A 12415-nucleotide genomic window follows, 5' to 3' on the forward strand; every position below is an offset into this window, starting at 1 on the left:
CAGGACAAATCCATTTTTATCTTCTTGTTGACCACTAAAGTCGGAGGTCTGGGAGTCAATCTGACTGGAGCCAACAGAGTCATCATCTATGACCCAGATTGGAACCCCAGTACCGACACACAGGTGAGAAAGATACACTCACTCAATATGTTCAAATAAAACATTTACTAGGTGCATTATTTCTCTTACATTATTCTATTTATTTACTGGCATTATTTGCAGCTTAATTTGTTATTTGTTAAGCCTAAAAACCTTGACTGTGTGTTTTAGATATTGTACCTTAGTTGTTTATTTGAATGCGTTGTGTTGCTCATAGGCACGGGAGCGAGCATGGAGGATCGGTCAGAAGCAACAAGTGACGGTCTATAGATTGCTGACTGCAGGGACCATCGAGGAGAAAATCTACCACAGGTCAGAGTGCCGTTTTTCTTTCTCTTTTTGGCCATAAAGCAATTCATACACATGATATTCAATCACAGAACTCAATTAAAAAGAGGTTTGCAAAAATCCCGCACTGGCTTTTGTGCTTTCTATAATGCAGTCTTGCATTTTAGTTATCTTTCCATTGACTACACACGTTGGTGAATATTGGTAATGACATGACTAATTGCTCACATCACTGCTGTATTACTACTTGCACTATCCCAGTTCTCAGTAATTGAAAAGCTTTCCTGCATTATTAAATGGCCAATCTAGGACTTCTAAACTGTTGCTCTGTTTGGTTTGGGGCTGTAAAGTGCCTTCAAAATGCAAGTTGAAAAAACTGCAGGGATTCTATTTTGATAACAAACGGTAGTGGTTAACTAATTTTCTCATCCATCAGCCAAACTACTCTGTGGTGACAGATGATCTGGGTTTATTACGCAAAAATTGCACAAAAGTATCTAATTCTGTATTTTATCTGTTGTAATTCAGACAAATCTTCAAACAGTTTCTGACCAACCGCGTTCTGAAGGACCCGAAACAAAGACGATTCTTCAAGTCTAACGATATCTACGAGCTCTTCACCCTGACTGACCCTGATGGAGCTCAGGGAACAGAGACCAGTGCCATATTTGCAGGTGTGCTGATTTTTCTTGTTGTTTGTTCTTATCGGAGAGACATTTTATTGTCCAATTATTAGATTATCTGGAGCCTCCTGAGGCAAATTAGTGACTTAGTTTGGAAGAATTCACTAAGCAGGCTTTGTTTTGTCATACAGGTACGGGTTCTGATGTCAAGGCACCCAAGAAACCTCAGAGACCAAGGCCATCCCACAAAGTAAACCATGGCAGCCGTGTACATAAACATTCCTCAGCAAACCACAATGAAACTGGTGCAGACAGCAGACATTCCGCAACAAACTTTAATGCATTACAAGATACAAACTCTTCTCAGTATTGTAAAAACTCTAATGGCCTGACAAACATTCAAAGCACCAACCAAAACGGCCTGATTGTGGAGCCAAATATTTCAGCAAATGCACAGCATACAGGACAAAATAGCAGCACCTGGGATCCAGCAAAGCCAGCAGTTAAAAACTCATCCAGCTCTAAGCAACACAGAGACAAAGACTCTGCCCTGACTAGCCCGCAGAAACACAGGGAAAAGAGGAAGCACTGCGACGTAGCTGACTCGGACAAAAGCAAACGTAGGAAGCGTAAACACTCCAAGGACTCTAGGTTTGAAGGCCACCGCATTTCTCACTTGGTGAAGAAAAGAAACTTTGAGAACGCAGAGGGTGAAGACAAGGAGACGGAGAAGAAATCGGACGATTATGTCTTGGCAAAGCTCTTCAAGAAATCTGGTAGGTTTTTTCATGCACCATGCAGCCTCATCAAGACATTTAGAAAGTCTCGTGAAGCTTCTTTGTTGACTCTTTTTCTTTTTCAGGTATCCACAGCGTGATGCAGCACGACACCATCATGGACTCATCCAACCCTGACTATGTTCTTGTGGAGGCCGAAGCCAATAGGGTGGCCAGAGATGCCCTGAAAGCTCTGAAGGTTTCTCGCCAGAAATGCAGGCTGTCCTTCAGTAGACCTCCTCCTCCACCTGCAAGGTACGCTCTCTCACACCGAGGTTGTTTAGAGCTCCACTAATCTCATTTAAAACACACATTTCTGCCTCGTTTGCTCTCACAGGAAACGGTTTGGACAGAAGAATAATTCTCTCCTGGTTCCACCTTCTGTTCAGTCTGCCCCCACTCCAAGCAAATGCAAGGTAAAAGCAGTGTTTTGAAAAGATGCACGATATAGTTACGGCGAATTTCTTTTGTGTTGTGTGAATTAATCTGTTTCTCTCTTTAGGATGCTGCTATTGTGAAGAAGTCTGTGTCAAAGAAGCCGGGTTCAGCGGCTCATTTCAGCGGGGATGGCCCAGAAAGTGACTTAAGCTCTGCCCCGCTCTCCTCCTCCTCCCTGCTGGCCAAGATGAAAGCCCGTAATCACCTCAACGTGCCCACAAGCCAAACAGAAGAAGCAGAAGAAGAGGACGGCGCCCCCGAAGCTCCAGCAACGGGCATCCCCCCAGCTCCGCCCACTGAGCATGATGAGCTGTTGGTGGATGTGCGCAACTTCATAGCCTTCCAGGCAAATGTGGATGGGCAGGCCAGCACCCAGGAAGTGCTGGGGTACTTCAAACCAAGACTGACGGAGAAACAGGCGCCCGTCTTCAGAGAGCTGCTCAGGAGCATCTGTGACTTCCATAGGTCTTCTGGTCAGGAGGGCATGTGGAAGCTGAAGGAGAGCTTCCGCTGAAAGTACTGTACTGTGATGCATATTTGTGTAGTCTGCCAAGTTCACGTGTAGAATATGTTTTTATTCATTTGTTTTTGAGCCATCTGACAAAAATACATTGATACAAATTGGTTTGTTATGGGAGACATTTTACGGTATAATGAACTATTAGTAGCTGTTATGTATCCGTTAACTACCACTCCGTTGCACTGTTGGCTTGACATTGTTACTTGTTTACACATCCAGTTTGTTCATTGTTGTTCCTGGTTATACTTGAATTCACTTTTTTAATATGCTTCTAAATAATAGGGGAGTATTGTGTCATTGACTAAATATGAGTAAATCACCATAGATTTTGGTAGATTTTCTAATTTCTGACTTTTCTTACTGAGCTACCTCCTGTTATTTGTGGAAAATGTTAAGTAAAAAGAAAAAAAACGGTGATAGCTGCCATGTTTTATTAAAAAATAAATAAATATAAGGTTATGTCTTGCATTTATTGTATGTAATACACCTCTGTAAATGCTTGTGTTTTCCCCATTTGGTTATTTGGTTTGGATTTAAAACATAATTGCAAAGTATATACTTTTTACATCCAAACAGGCTTTACAGGTTACAGAGCAAAAGAATGCCAGCTTTACCATATTCATCACAATGGTAAATATGTTTTTTTATTTATACATATATATATATAATTGATGTGGTTGAAGTTAATGTAAAGCTGCTTACATTTTCTACTAGATGTGTGGAGCTGACCATGGTCCTGAAATGAAGTCTGGTACATTACTAATCATATGAGGCTCCAAATGTGCTAAACACAGTTAAAGTGAACTTGTAGAATTGTTTCTACCGAAGAAAAATGAGAATGTAATTTCATTTAGTCACTTAAGCAATCATGAGAGGATGGAGAGGAAAGCCGCTGACAGGAAGCAGAACACAAACACACACGTCAGGCCTGCACTCTTGTCAATGTTGTCTAGACCAAATATTGGGATAAAGTTATCAACCGTTATTTGATTTCAATTTTCTCCACGCACCTCACCGAGGTCATAATAACAACTTTATTTTCAGTGGTGCATAAATTAATTACGCGCATTTAATAACTAAAATATCATTATATTCCCCCTTTAATAACATAAACGCTGCACGCCAGGGAAACCCTTAATAGCGCGGGGCCCTGTAACTGGCCATTATCCGCCTGTAATGATATTACAGAACCAATTACGCGCCATTAGAAGGGATTTTCTGCACTTTATGTGGTTTAGTCCAATCCCGCACTCCTCTTCTAAATTTCAGCTGCTTCTCGAAGCCTCATTTTGCCTCCACCTCAGAGACGCATGGCGTCTGCGCTCTACCGTCCCAGATGCGCTTTAAAACTAATTGAAAGGGTCCCGCAGCAGATCATTTATCTGAGGAAGCGAAATAAATCGCAGGACCCCTTGCTGTGAACAAAATCAAAAATTTGGCCTTGTGAGTGTTCTACGCGCGCAACCCCTTGTAAAGTGGACCCCCTAACACACCCTGACGAGCAATTAACCCACCCGACAGTCAATCTAAAACCCAAAAGCAGTCATCCTCCTTTTTTTAATATATGAAAGAACCAAATAAAAAGTGCAGCGGGTATGTGTGCATGTTTATGGTTAGGGAATATGCTTGACTCTGGAATAACAATCACTTGTGATGAATTTTTTGGCACCAGAGCAGAGCTGCCGTTTGCCACCCTGGGTATCGACCCCCCCCCCTCTCTCTTGCTCTCCTTCTCCCTCTCTCTCTCTCTCTCTCTCTCTCTCTCTCTCTCTCTCTCTCCCTCTCCCTCTTTCTTCCTCTGACACGCACACACACACACACACACACACACACACACACCAGGGGTTGGGGGTGAGAGAGACAAAGCCGTGATAATCCGATTAGGACCAATTAGGCGTGAGATTCTGCGACACTCGCTGAAAGCCTTAACACTCTGTAGACAGTTATACAGTTATAGAGACATCTGGACACTCCCAGAGAGAGACAGATAGAAAGAGAGAGGGTGTGTGTGTGTGCGTGTGTGGGAGAGAGAGAGAGCGAGAGAGCGATCTGGACACTCCCAGACAGAAAGTCAGTGGAAGTGCAGCAGCCACTTCTCTCCAGAGCGCGAAGTCACTCACATCAGCATCCTCTCTGCAGGTAGGATGCTCTCTCGCGTCAACTTTGAATCTTCCGGCGTCCCGCACGGCTCCGTCTCCTTCTTAGGACGATTGATTGTGTTTCTTTTTTTTCCTTCTCCACCACAGATCTGAACAGTAACACACCTCGGTCGGCTGAAACTTTTTTTTTTTTTTTGTCTCTGTTCCAGGTTGAGTTTCGCAGCTCGGAGACGCGCAAGGATGTTCTACTTTCACTGTCCGCCTCAGCTGGACGGAGAGTGCTGTCGCTCCAACACGTGTGAGTTTTCCTCTCCTGTTTTTTTTTCATTTATTTTATATACAAGTTATGTATAATGTTTATCTTCCAAGTCTGTCTGAAAAGTTTTGTGGCGTTGCGGCTACTTGTGTGTGTTGTTGTTGTCGGGAATAGGCCTGAGCAGATGCTGTCTTTTTTTCTGTTTAGTTTTTTTAATTGTCATCATCTTCAATTAATAATGACAAAGACACGGGGCCATAAAATAAAACGTTCTGTTTTTAATGCAGTGATTAAATCAAATGTTTTATGGGCTGCTCCGCAGTTAGTAATCACCATAACAACACTGTGAAAACAGATATTTTCCATCTTTTTTTTTAAATTTACATTAAACATCTAAATCACAAATCACAAATTCAAAGGTGGACCTAGAGGGTTAAGTGTGATTTTCCCCTCAGCTATGTCAATCTGCCGGCTGTTTCGGTGAGAAGCGCTGGTGGTTTGGCCCCGGGGCAGAGGGGGCGTTTTGTCCCGGTCACAGATGTTGGGCGTCATGGCTCTTAGTCCGTCATGGATCCCCTCGCACACCCAACATCAATGTTTCATGCAACTAATGGAAATACAAAATGTGCCAGATTTCTTGTCTGCTTTGGCCAATATTTATAGTTTCTTTCTTCCTGTAATTATTTTTAGATTGAGCTATTCTTTTGACACATTTACTGAATTAATTTAAATACAAAGATGCACTTTTGAAGCATTCGTTTTAATAAGTTAATGAATTCTCACTAATAAACTTTTCTTTTTTTCTTCTCCTCAGTGAATTCAAGCGGCTTTGGCAACCACGCCCCGGCTGATTTTGATGATGGATTTCTACGCCGAAAACAGCGCAGAAACAGAACAACATTTACTTTGCAACAGGTAAATTTATATTTCCGGGGACAAAAATATCCCGAATAAGAAATATATTGAACTTCTGTTAAAGCGGAGCAGGGATGGGAAGACTTAAATGAAGGACTTTCGTGCTTTCCAGATAACTATAGACAGAAATAATTTGTTTGATGATGGAAACCTATAAAAGAAAATAGTAACATCGTTTAACTCTCATGGAAATAAAAATACAAGATTAGGAAAACCTCTAGAAATTAATTTCTCTCCTTTTGAGGATAGTGAGTGGGTATAAATGTAAATTGCTCTCATGCAGGCAGTTTGATTTTAGGCCACTATTTAAGCCTATTTTAGGCCACTTTTACTTCACATCTAATAGTCTGTTATTTCTGTCAAATGGAGAAGGGAGTATATTTTATAACTGATGATGATGAGAAAGAAAGAAAAGTAAAAAAAATACATCATCAGAAGATGAACTTATTCAAAGCTGCTGTTTTGTGTCCTTGCAGCTGGAGGCTTTGGAGGCCGTGTTCGCCCAGACTCACTACCCGGACGTGTTCACCCGGGAGGAGCTGGCCATGAAGATCAACCTGACCGAGGCCAGGGTGCAGGTAGGCTGATGTGTCCTGGGCACGTTTGACCATGCGAGAGAGAGAGGGGGAAATGAAGCCACTCTGTCATTCCGGCGATGCACTTTAATAACATCAACATAATGGTGAATATTAGATTAGCTTGATTAATCGGTCATTCATAATTAACCAGCGATAATGTTCCTCACTAATTTGTCCGCGTCTCAAAGGTAAGGAATACATCATCCATGCGGATCCCTTTCCAGTTGCGCAGACAGGAAACGATAGGTGCTTTAAAAGAGGGCAAAACCCTGCAGCCTCCGACGACTCCCCTCCTTCTGTCACACGCACACTTTAAAGCACACACGCACCTTAAATTTGCCAATTTATATTCCGGTCCTGCCCTGCACATATGCGCGGTTATAAACTTGGCCAGATGTAATTAAGTTATGTGTCCTGTATGTAATTTCCCGCATTCCAGATTTGCTTTTGGGTTTTTGTTGTGCGCACAGATCTAATTGTGGGAAATATAATAGTTTGCCTTTTGTTCCCCAGGGTCATCTTACTATCGCTTAAACCCAATGGCGGGGTTGATAATGGAATCCGGCGCTGTAAATTAGGGATTGTAAACAAATTATTCCCCTCCTAATCCGATTACCGCATTCCTATTATTAAATCTGAACATGAATCCACCGCAGTATGCAGGGATATTAAACTTACATTATTATTAGAAAATAAATTTCCTTTCTGTTGTAGTGTTATAGCCCCCCTTTTTTGTAAAGTGTCAATGGGCCTCCCCCGCATTAAGAGCACGCTGCAAATTGAGATTAATGGAGCAATTATAGTCCATTCAGAGACGGGTGTGTATGTGGGGGGGTGGGGGGGGGGGGGGGCGCGACTTCTAGCTGGAAGGTGCAGGGGTGAGATAAGTCCATTGGCTGCATTGTTGTCCTGCCACTAAAATGTTGTCCTTTCTTTATGCCGAATGAATGCATGCGTTTTGTTTGGCTGTTGACATCGTTTATACCTCCCCGTACAATGGGAGCGACGCGGAGCACATGCACACCGACTCTAACCTCCATTCACACATCATGATTAATGCCTGCTAGAACCAAGTCCTAATCGAATCTGATGTTGTCAAACAATCACTAAATAGGGAAATAAACGACTTCATCATAGCTGCCTCTCTCTCGGGCAGCACAACTGTCAGTGGGAAGTCATTAAAATATGATAATGAAAAATTGCTCAATTAAATGTTGTTATAGGCAGTGACCTTCATTCGATTAAGATACCAGAACTTGGCTATATGTAGTCTGCTGCGTGGATGGTGAAGTTTTTTGGGGGGGATAAGTCAGGGACTGTGTGACACATTCAAACCTCTTAAGAGCATGAACTTTGCTTTGCCTGTTAACAAGATCGACAAATGTAATATGTGTGTTTTTATGTTTGCATTTGTTTGTCTGTGAGATGGCGAAAGAACACCAGGAGGAATTAAGAACTCCATGAGAATCAATTTACCACGGATATAAAGCTGCATTCAATAAATAAAATAAATTGATGCTAATGTGTCAGGAAAAAATGCAACCGTTTTCCAGTTTTGATTGGTGATTTAATTTAATTGTCTTCCCTTTCATTTATTATTATTATTTTTTTTTGTTAATGCAGGTTTGGTTTCAGAACCGCAGAGCAAAGTGGAGGAAGACGGAGCGAGGCAGCGCAGACCCTGATGGAGGCAAAGAGCAGATGAGCGACGGCACTCCTCCATCTCGCAGCATCAACTCTCAGTCCCCAGTGGATCACAGCAGAAAGCAGAAGGAACCGCTGGAGATGCAGCAGAGGTGAGGGGAGAAGACGGACAGCTTATTGTTGTGGCTGGTATTGTTGTGAAACAGTATCCTATTGAGAAAGGTTGCTGGTCCACATTTGCAGACGGATGGATCTGGTGTGATGGAAATAAATAAGAGGAGATGACCTTTCATTTAAGAACTTTGACAGCCATCTCATTTGTGTAGCGTACAAAGTGTTCTTACTATTCTAAATGTATTAATAGAATCATTTTTTGATGTGTGTGTGTGTTTTCTCCAGTATTAACAGGACAGTGGGTCCAAGCGGTCCGTTTTTCCCATCTTGTATACCCGGCACACTCCTCAACTCTGCCACCTACGCCCAGGCCCTCTCACAGGTCGCCACGCTGAAAGGTAAATGTGATTCTCATTCATTGGCATGAGATGGTGATAACGCTGATGTGAGGATGCCGATCTGTTTTTCACTCGTTTCACCACGCGTCCCACTTTCCTTCTTTTTTTTTTGGTCAGGTAACGGCTTGTGCTCCTGCTGCGTTTCTGACCCCATGGGCTTGTCCTTCCTGCCACCCTACGGTTGTCAGGGCAACCGCACTGCCAGCGTGGCCGCCCTGCGCATGAAGGCCCGTGAGCACTCGGAGGCTGTGCTGCAGTCTGCCAACCTGCTCAGCGCGGCGTCTGGGCCCGGTGCCAGCGTGGGAGTCCTGTCTGGAGTCGGCATGGGCGCAGCTGGGGTGGCGAGGCCCACGGCGGGTCCCGCCATGGAGGTGCCCATCAGAGGGGGAGACGGCTCCAGTCCCAGCCCGGTCACCAAGGTCTCGGTGCTGGGCAGCAGTTCTGACAAACACCCTCACTGCTCCAAGGATCCACTGGAGAAAAAGTGAAGCCGTGGACATGAACATGGATGTACTGATGCTCTAAATCTGTGTGATCGTGCCTGTTATTACTACTCTACTCTACTCTGGTCCGATGAGCAACAAAGCACAACTACTGACTGACACCAGAAACCTGCCTGGGAGAAAAGACTTTATTGATATCACAATGTATGGATGCAAACATTAAAATATTTATTTGACCGTAAATTATTATTGTTTGTGAGAAATGCTGAATATTACGGGGCGTGGTTTTATCCCCGTAGAAGCACAAGTGTGGTTCTGGATCTATTATCCGTCTTCACGCGCTGGACCTCGGACTTGATGGACGTCAATAGATGTGTGCAACAAAAACCTACTTGATAATGTGAATTTACGTAATCCTGATACAGTTCCTGTCGTTTTTCGTAAAGAGGACAGATGCGTACATTGTGAATGTTGATGCATGTAAACTGTAAGTGTTGAACTGATGGCAGGACAGTGGGGATTTTTGGAGGATGGACATTTTTGGCAATATAATGTTTATGCCGTCAGGTCGTTAATGGGCTGAAACAATCCCTCATTCGTTTTGATTTTGTTTAAAGTGAAAGTGCACTTTAATATTAATCAGCCATGTTTAGTTTAAATGTGTATATGTGCCAGAATACAGTGTGTTCACGTGTGACGCCCAGGCAGGCTGAAGCAGACCCGGTGACGGAGCGGCGGTTGTCCCCTCCACTCTGTTAGCACATCTGTGGCGCCATCAGACAGGGAACACACCGGTCCTGTTGTGACATGTTCTTTAAAACAATTAAAGATGTAGTCGCTCATGTTCCTCTCCTGTTGCCTCGTGCTCCAGCCATCTGTTCCGATACATTATTTATCAGTTTCCCTTAAAGCCGGGAGAGGAGAGCAATCGTGACTCTTATTATTTATTTACTTTTAGGAACGCTCATCCTGCCTCTCTTCCTCCTCTCTGAGCATTTTTAATAAACCCCATTAAACATGATATATGCTATTTATTAATGTTGAATTTACATATTTAACAATATCATCTCTCATCACCTCAGGGCTCTTCACACAGCAGTTTATCACAGGCAATACATGTGTTGATGTATTATTCCTAAACATCTCCCCTCACAAGACTCTGGAATAGAGAGGATCAGCTGATCAGATGGAGAATACTTAACCGCAGAGCACACGACCAGTAGTTGGGCTGATTCAATTTGCGTCCTTGAGGATTTTCAGGAAATTACTTTTGATAGTCAATAACACAATTAAGTAAACTACACACACATTATCATGAATAATTGATAAGAAATTATGTATTACCATGAAGTACTGGTTCAATAATTGATGAGGCGACACCCTGGTGACACAGAAAAGGGAGATAATGTCAGAAGTCGTGCCAGGTTGTAAACAGAGTACAGAGCACTCACATCCTCTTTTTCTTTTTTTTTTACACTATTATGTGTGCATGTTCTAAGTACCCTACAAATATTCTAATAAAGTGATGCTCTCACTGACTTTGAGTCACCTTCTTGTGACATCAACACTTGTAAAAAATTGATGGGATGTCTTATTTGATTGGGACATATTTCCACACACACACACACACACACACACCATCCATACAAATAAATTGCCACTTTTAGACGGACAAGTCAAAATACAGTTGAAAGAAACTTTCTCTATCAGAACCTGCAGTATTATGTCCTGTTTTTAAACATTTAAAATAATATTATATAGCAGGTACTCTGTATCTATTTATACCACAAATACTATTACCAGAAACATCATGTCCTAATATAATGATTTTGCTTTAAGAGAGCTCCAGAGCAAAGATGTTAAGCCCCCTGACATGGCAGCTAATGATAACACAATATCCTTATACAAATCAGTTCTTTTTTCCAAAAATGTACCAATATGGACGAGGGAATCCAGCCAACTCATACAAAAGACGTGAAAAACACATTCAATCTCTCCAAAATTGAATACAGTAGTTGTGGAATTTAATCATTAGCCAAAACAAAGGATGCTGAAGTTATAATGACTCCGATCATCATTAAGTTCTGCATGGTGCCCATAATTCACTGCTTTAATATTTCATAAACAAGTCAAGTTGGTGTTGACATTCAGCTGTGCATGTGGCATCATTGATAATTTTCTGTCACCTAAAAAAAGTCCCGAGGCGGTTTTGTGGAGCATTGTTATATCAAATTAGCTGGAGAGCGGCCAGAAAAGCAGACAAACATGGTGAATATGGGGGGACAGCAGTTGAACTCTGTTCTTACAGTGCAGTTAATGGGCTTCTTTTGTTGCAGTAATGAAATATTTTTTTGCAGGGATGTGGGGGAAATATGTCCTGAAACAGGAAAACGTGCACATGCACCCATCCACAATATAAAGCAAAGAAAGCGACAGAATGCCACATGCATACAATTCTTTTGCTTGACATCGGGTGCAACACCTAAATTTTCCAAAATCAAACATTTAAGTGCATTCAGGACCGGTCCAACTACGGGCCAAAAAAAAACAAAAAAAAAAAACACCACACTAGAATATCTTCTCTGCTTTTCATTCCTGCAACAGACCCGATCAATAACCCAATCAATTAGAATCAATTAAGCTCATTTCAGAATGGACATAATACAAACAAAGCATATCTTAATGCAGCAAGTAATGTGCCTGTCTGCTGTCTGTCACGCAACTACAGCTCGGCTCCTCCTTACTCAGCACGGGGAAGAGCATCCTCAGCGTTTGTGATCAATGCCTGCAGCAGCTTCACAACTATGTTGAAGCAAAGTTGGAGAGTTGCACCGTGCAGATGAGACCCAGCATGTTTTTAGTTTGGCCACTAGAGGGACGTAGTGAGCGGGAAACTCAGACTGCACAGCAGCCTTCATTTCAAACTTCAGTGGGGAAAGAAAAGGGAGCATTTTAGACAAATAAATGCATAAATTCATGGATTTTCCAGGGAACGTTTTGTAAATGTTAGTTTATCGATCAAAACTATTTAACAAGTGTCAAGTTAACGAAGCCCAAAAGTATGTAGCAAAACAAGATGATATAGCAGCAAGTTACATGTTTCAGATCTTTGAAGCCAATGTAAAAAAAAAAAGAAAAGAAAACGTCCTGAAGAAATTAATTTAAATGTTTAAAAAAATGGCGATACTTTTTGAATACGGAGAGAGATCTGTATGTGCATTTTA

At 42.2% G+C, this 12415-nt stretch overlaps 2 protein-coding genes across 2 annotated transcripts in view; both read left to right on the top strand.

The window, feature by feature from the left end:
• Nucleotides 1-3182, top strand: part of ercc6 (excision repair cross-complementation group 6) — a 61522-nt gene extending 58340 nt beyond the window's left edge. Inside the window, exons 17-23 of the mRNA XM_084020588.1 lie at nt 4-123; nt 317-411; nt 916-1061; nt 1202-1786; nt 1873-2041; nt 2124-2202; nt 2289-3182. Coding sequence (XP_083876714.1) covers nt 4-123; nt 317-411; nt 916-1061; nt 1202-1786; nt 1873-2041; nt 2124-2202; nt 2289-2738 — 1644 coding nt within the window. The 3' untranslated portion in view covers nt 2739-3182. The remainder of the gene's footprint in view (nt 1-3; nt 124-316; nt 412-915; nt 1062-1201; nt 1787-1872; nt 2042-2123; nt 2203-2288) is intronic.
• Nucleotides 3183-4801: 1619 nt separating this feature from the next.
• On the top strand, nt 4802-10682 carry drgx (dorsal root ganglia homeobox). Its single transcript, XM_084020885.1, has 7 exons — nt 4802-4883; nt 5053-5141; nt 5914-6014; nt 6491-6592; nt 8216-8388; nt 8636-8748; nt 8866-10682. Exons 2-7 carry the CDS (start codon nt 5084-5086, stop codon nt 9234-9236), a joined length of 918 nt encoding a protein of 305 aa, XP_083877011.1. The 5' UTR covers nt 4802-4883; nt 5053-5083; the 3' UTR covers nt 9237-10682.
• Nucleotides 10683-12415: the final 1733 nt, after the last annotated feature.

Source organism: Eutrigla gurnardus (assembly GCF_963514095.1).
Source record: "Eutrigla gurnardus genome assembly, chromosome: 11".
Taxonomy (NCBI): domain Eukaryota; kingdom Metazoa; phylum Chordata; class Actinopteri; order Perciformes; family Triglidae; genus Eutrigla; species Eutrigla gurnardus.

Coding starts and splice junctions, on each gene's coding strand:
- drgx (XM_084020885.1), top strand. CDS start 5,084: ATGTTCTACTTTCACTGTCCGCCTCAGCTGGACGGAGAGTGCTGTCGC. Junction 6,015..6,490: donor CAACATTTACTTTGCAACAG/GTAAATTTATAT, acceptor GTGTCCTTGCAG/CTGGAGGCTTTGGAGGCCGT. Junction 8,389..8,635: donor CCGCTGGAGATGCAGCAGAG/GTGAGGGGAGAA, acceptor TGTTTTCTCCAG/TATTAACAGGACAGTGGGTC.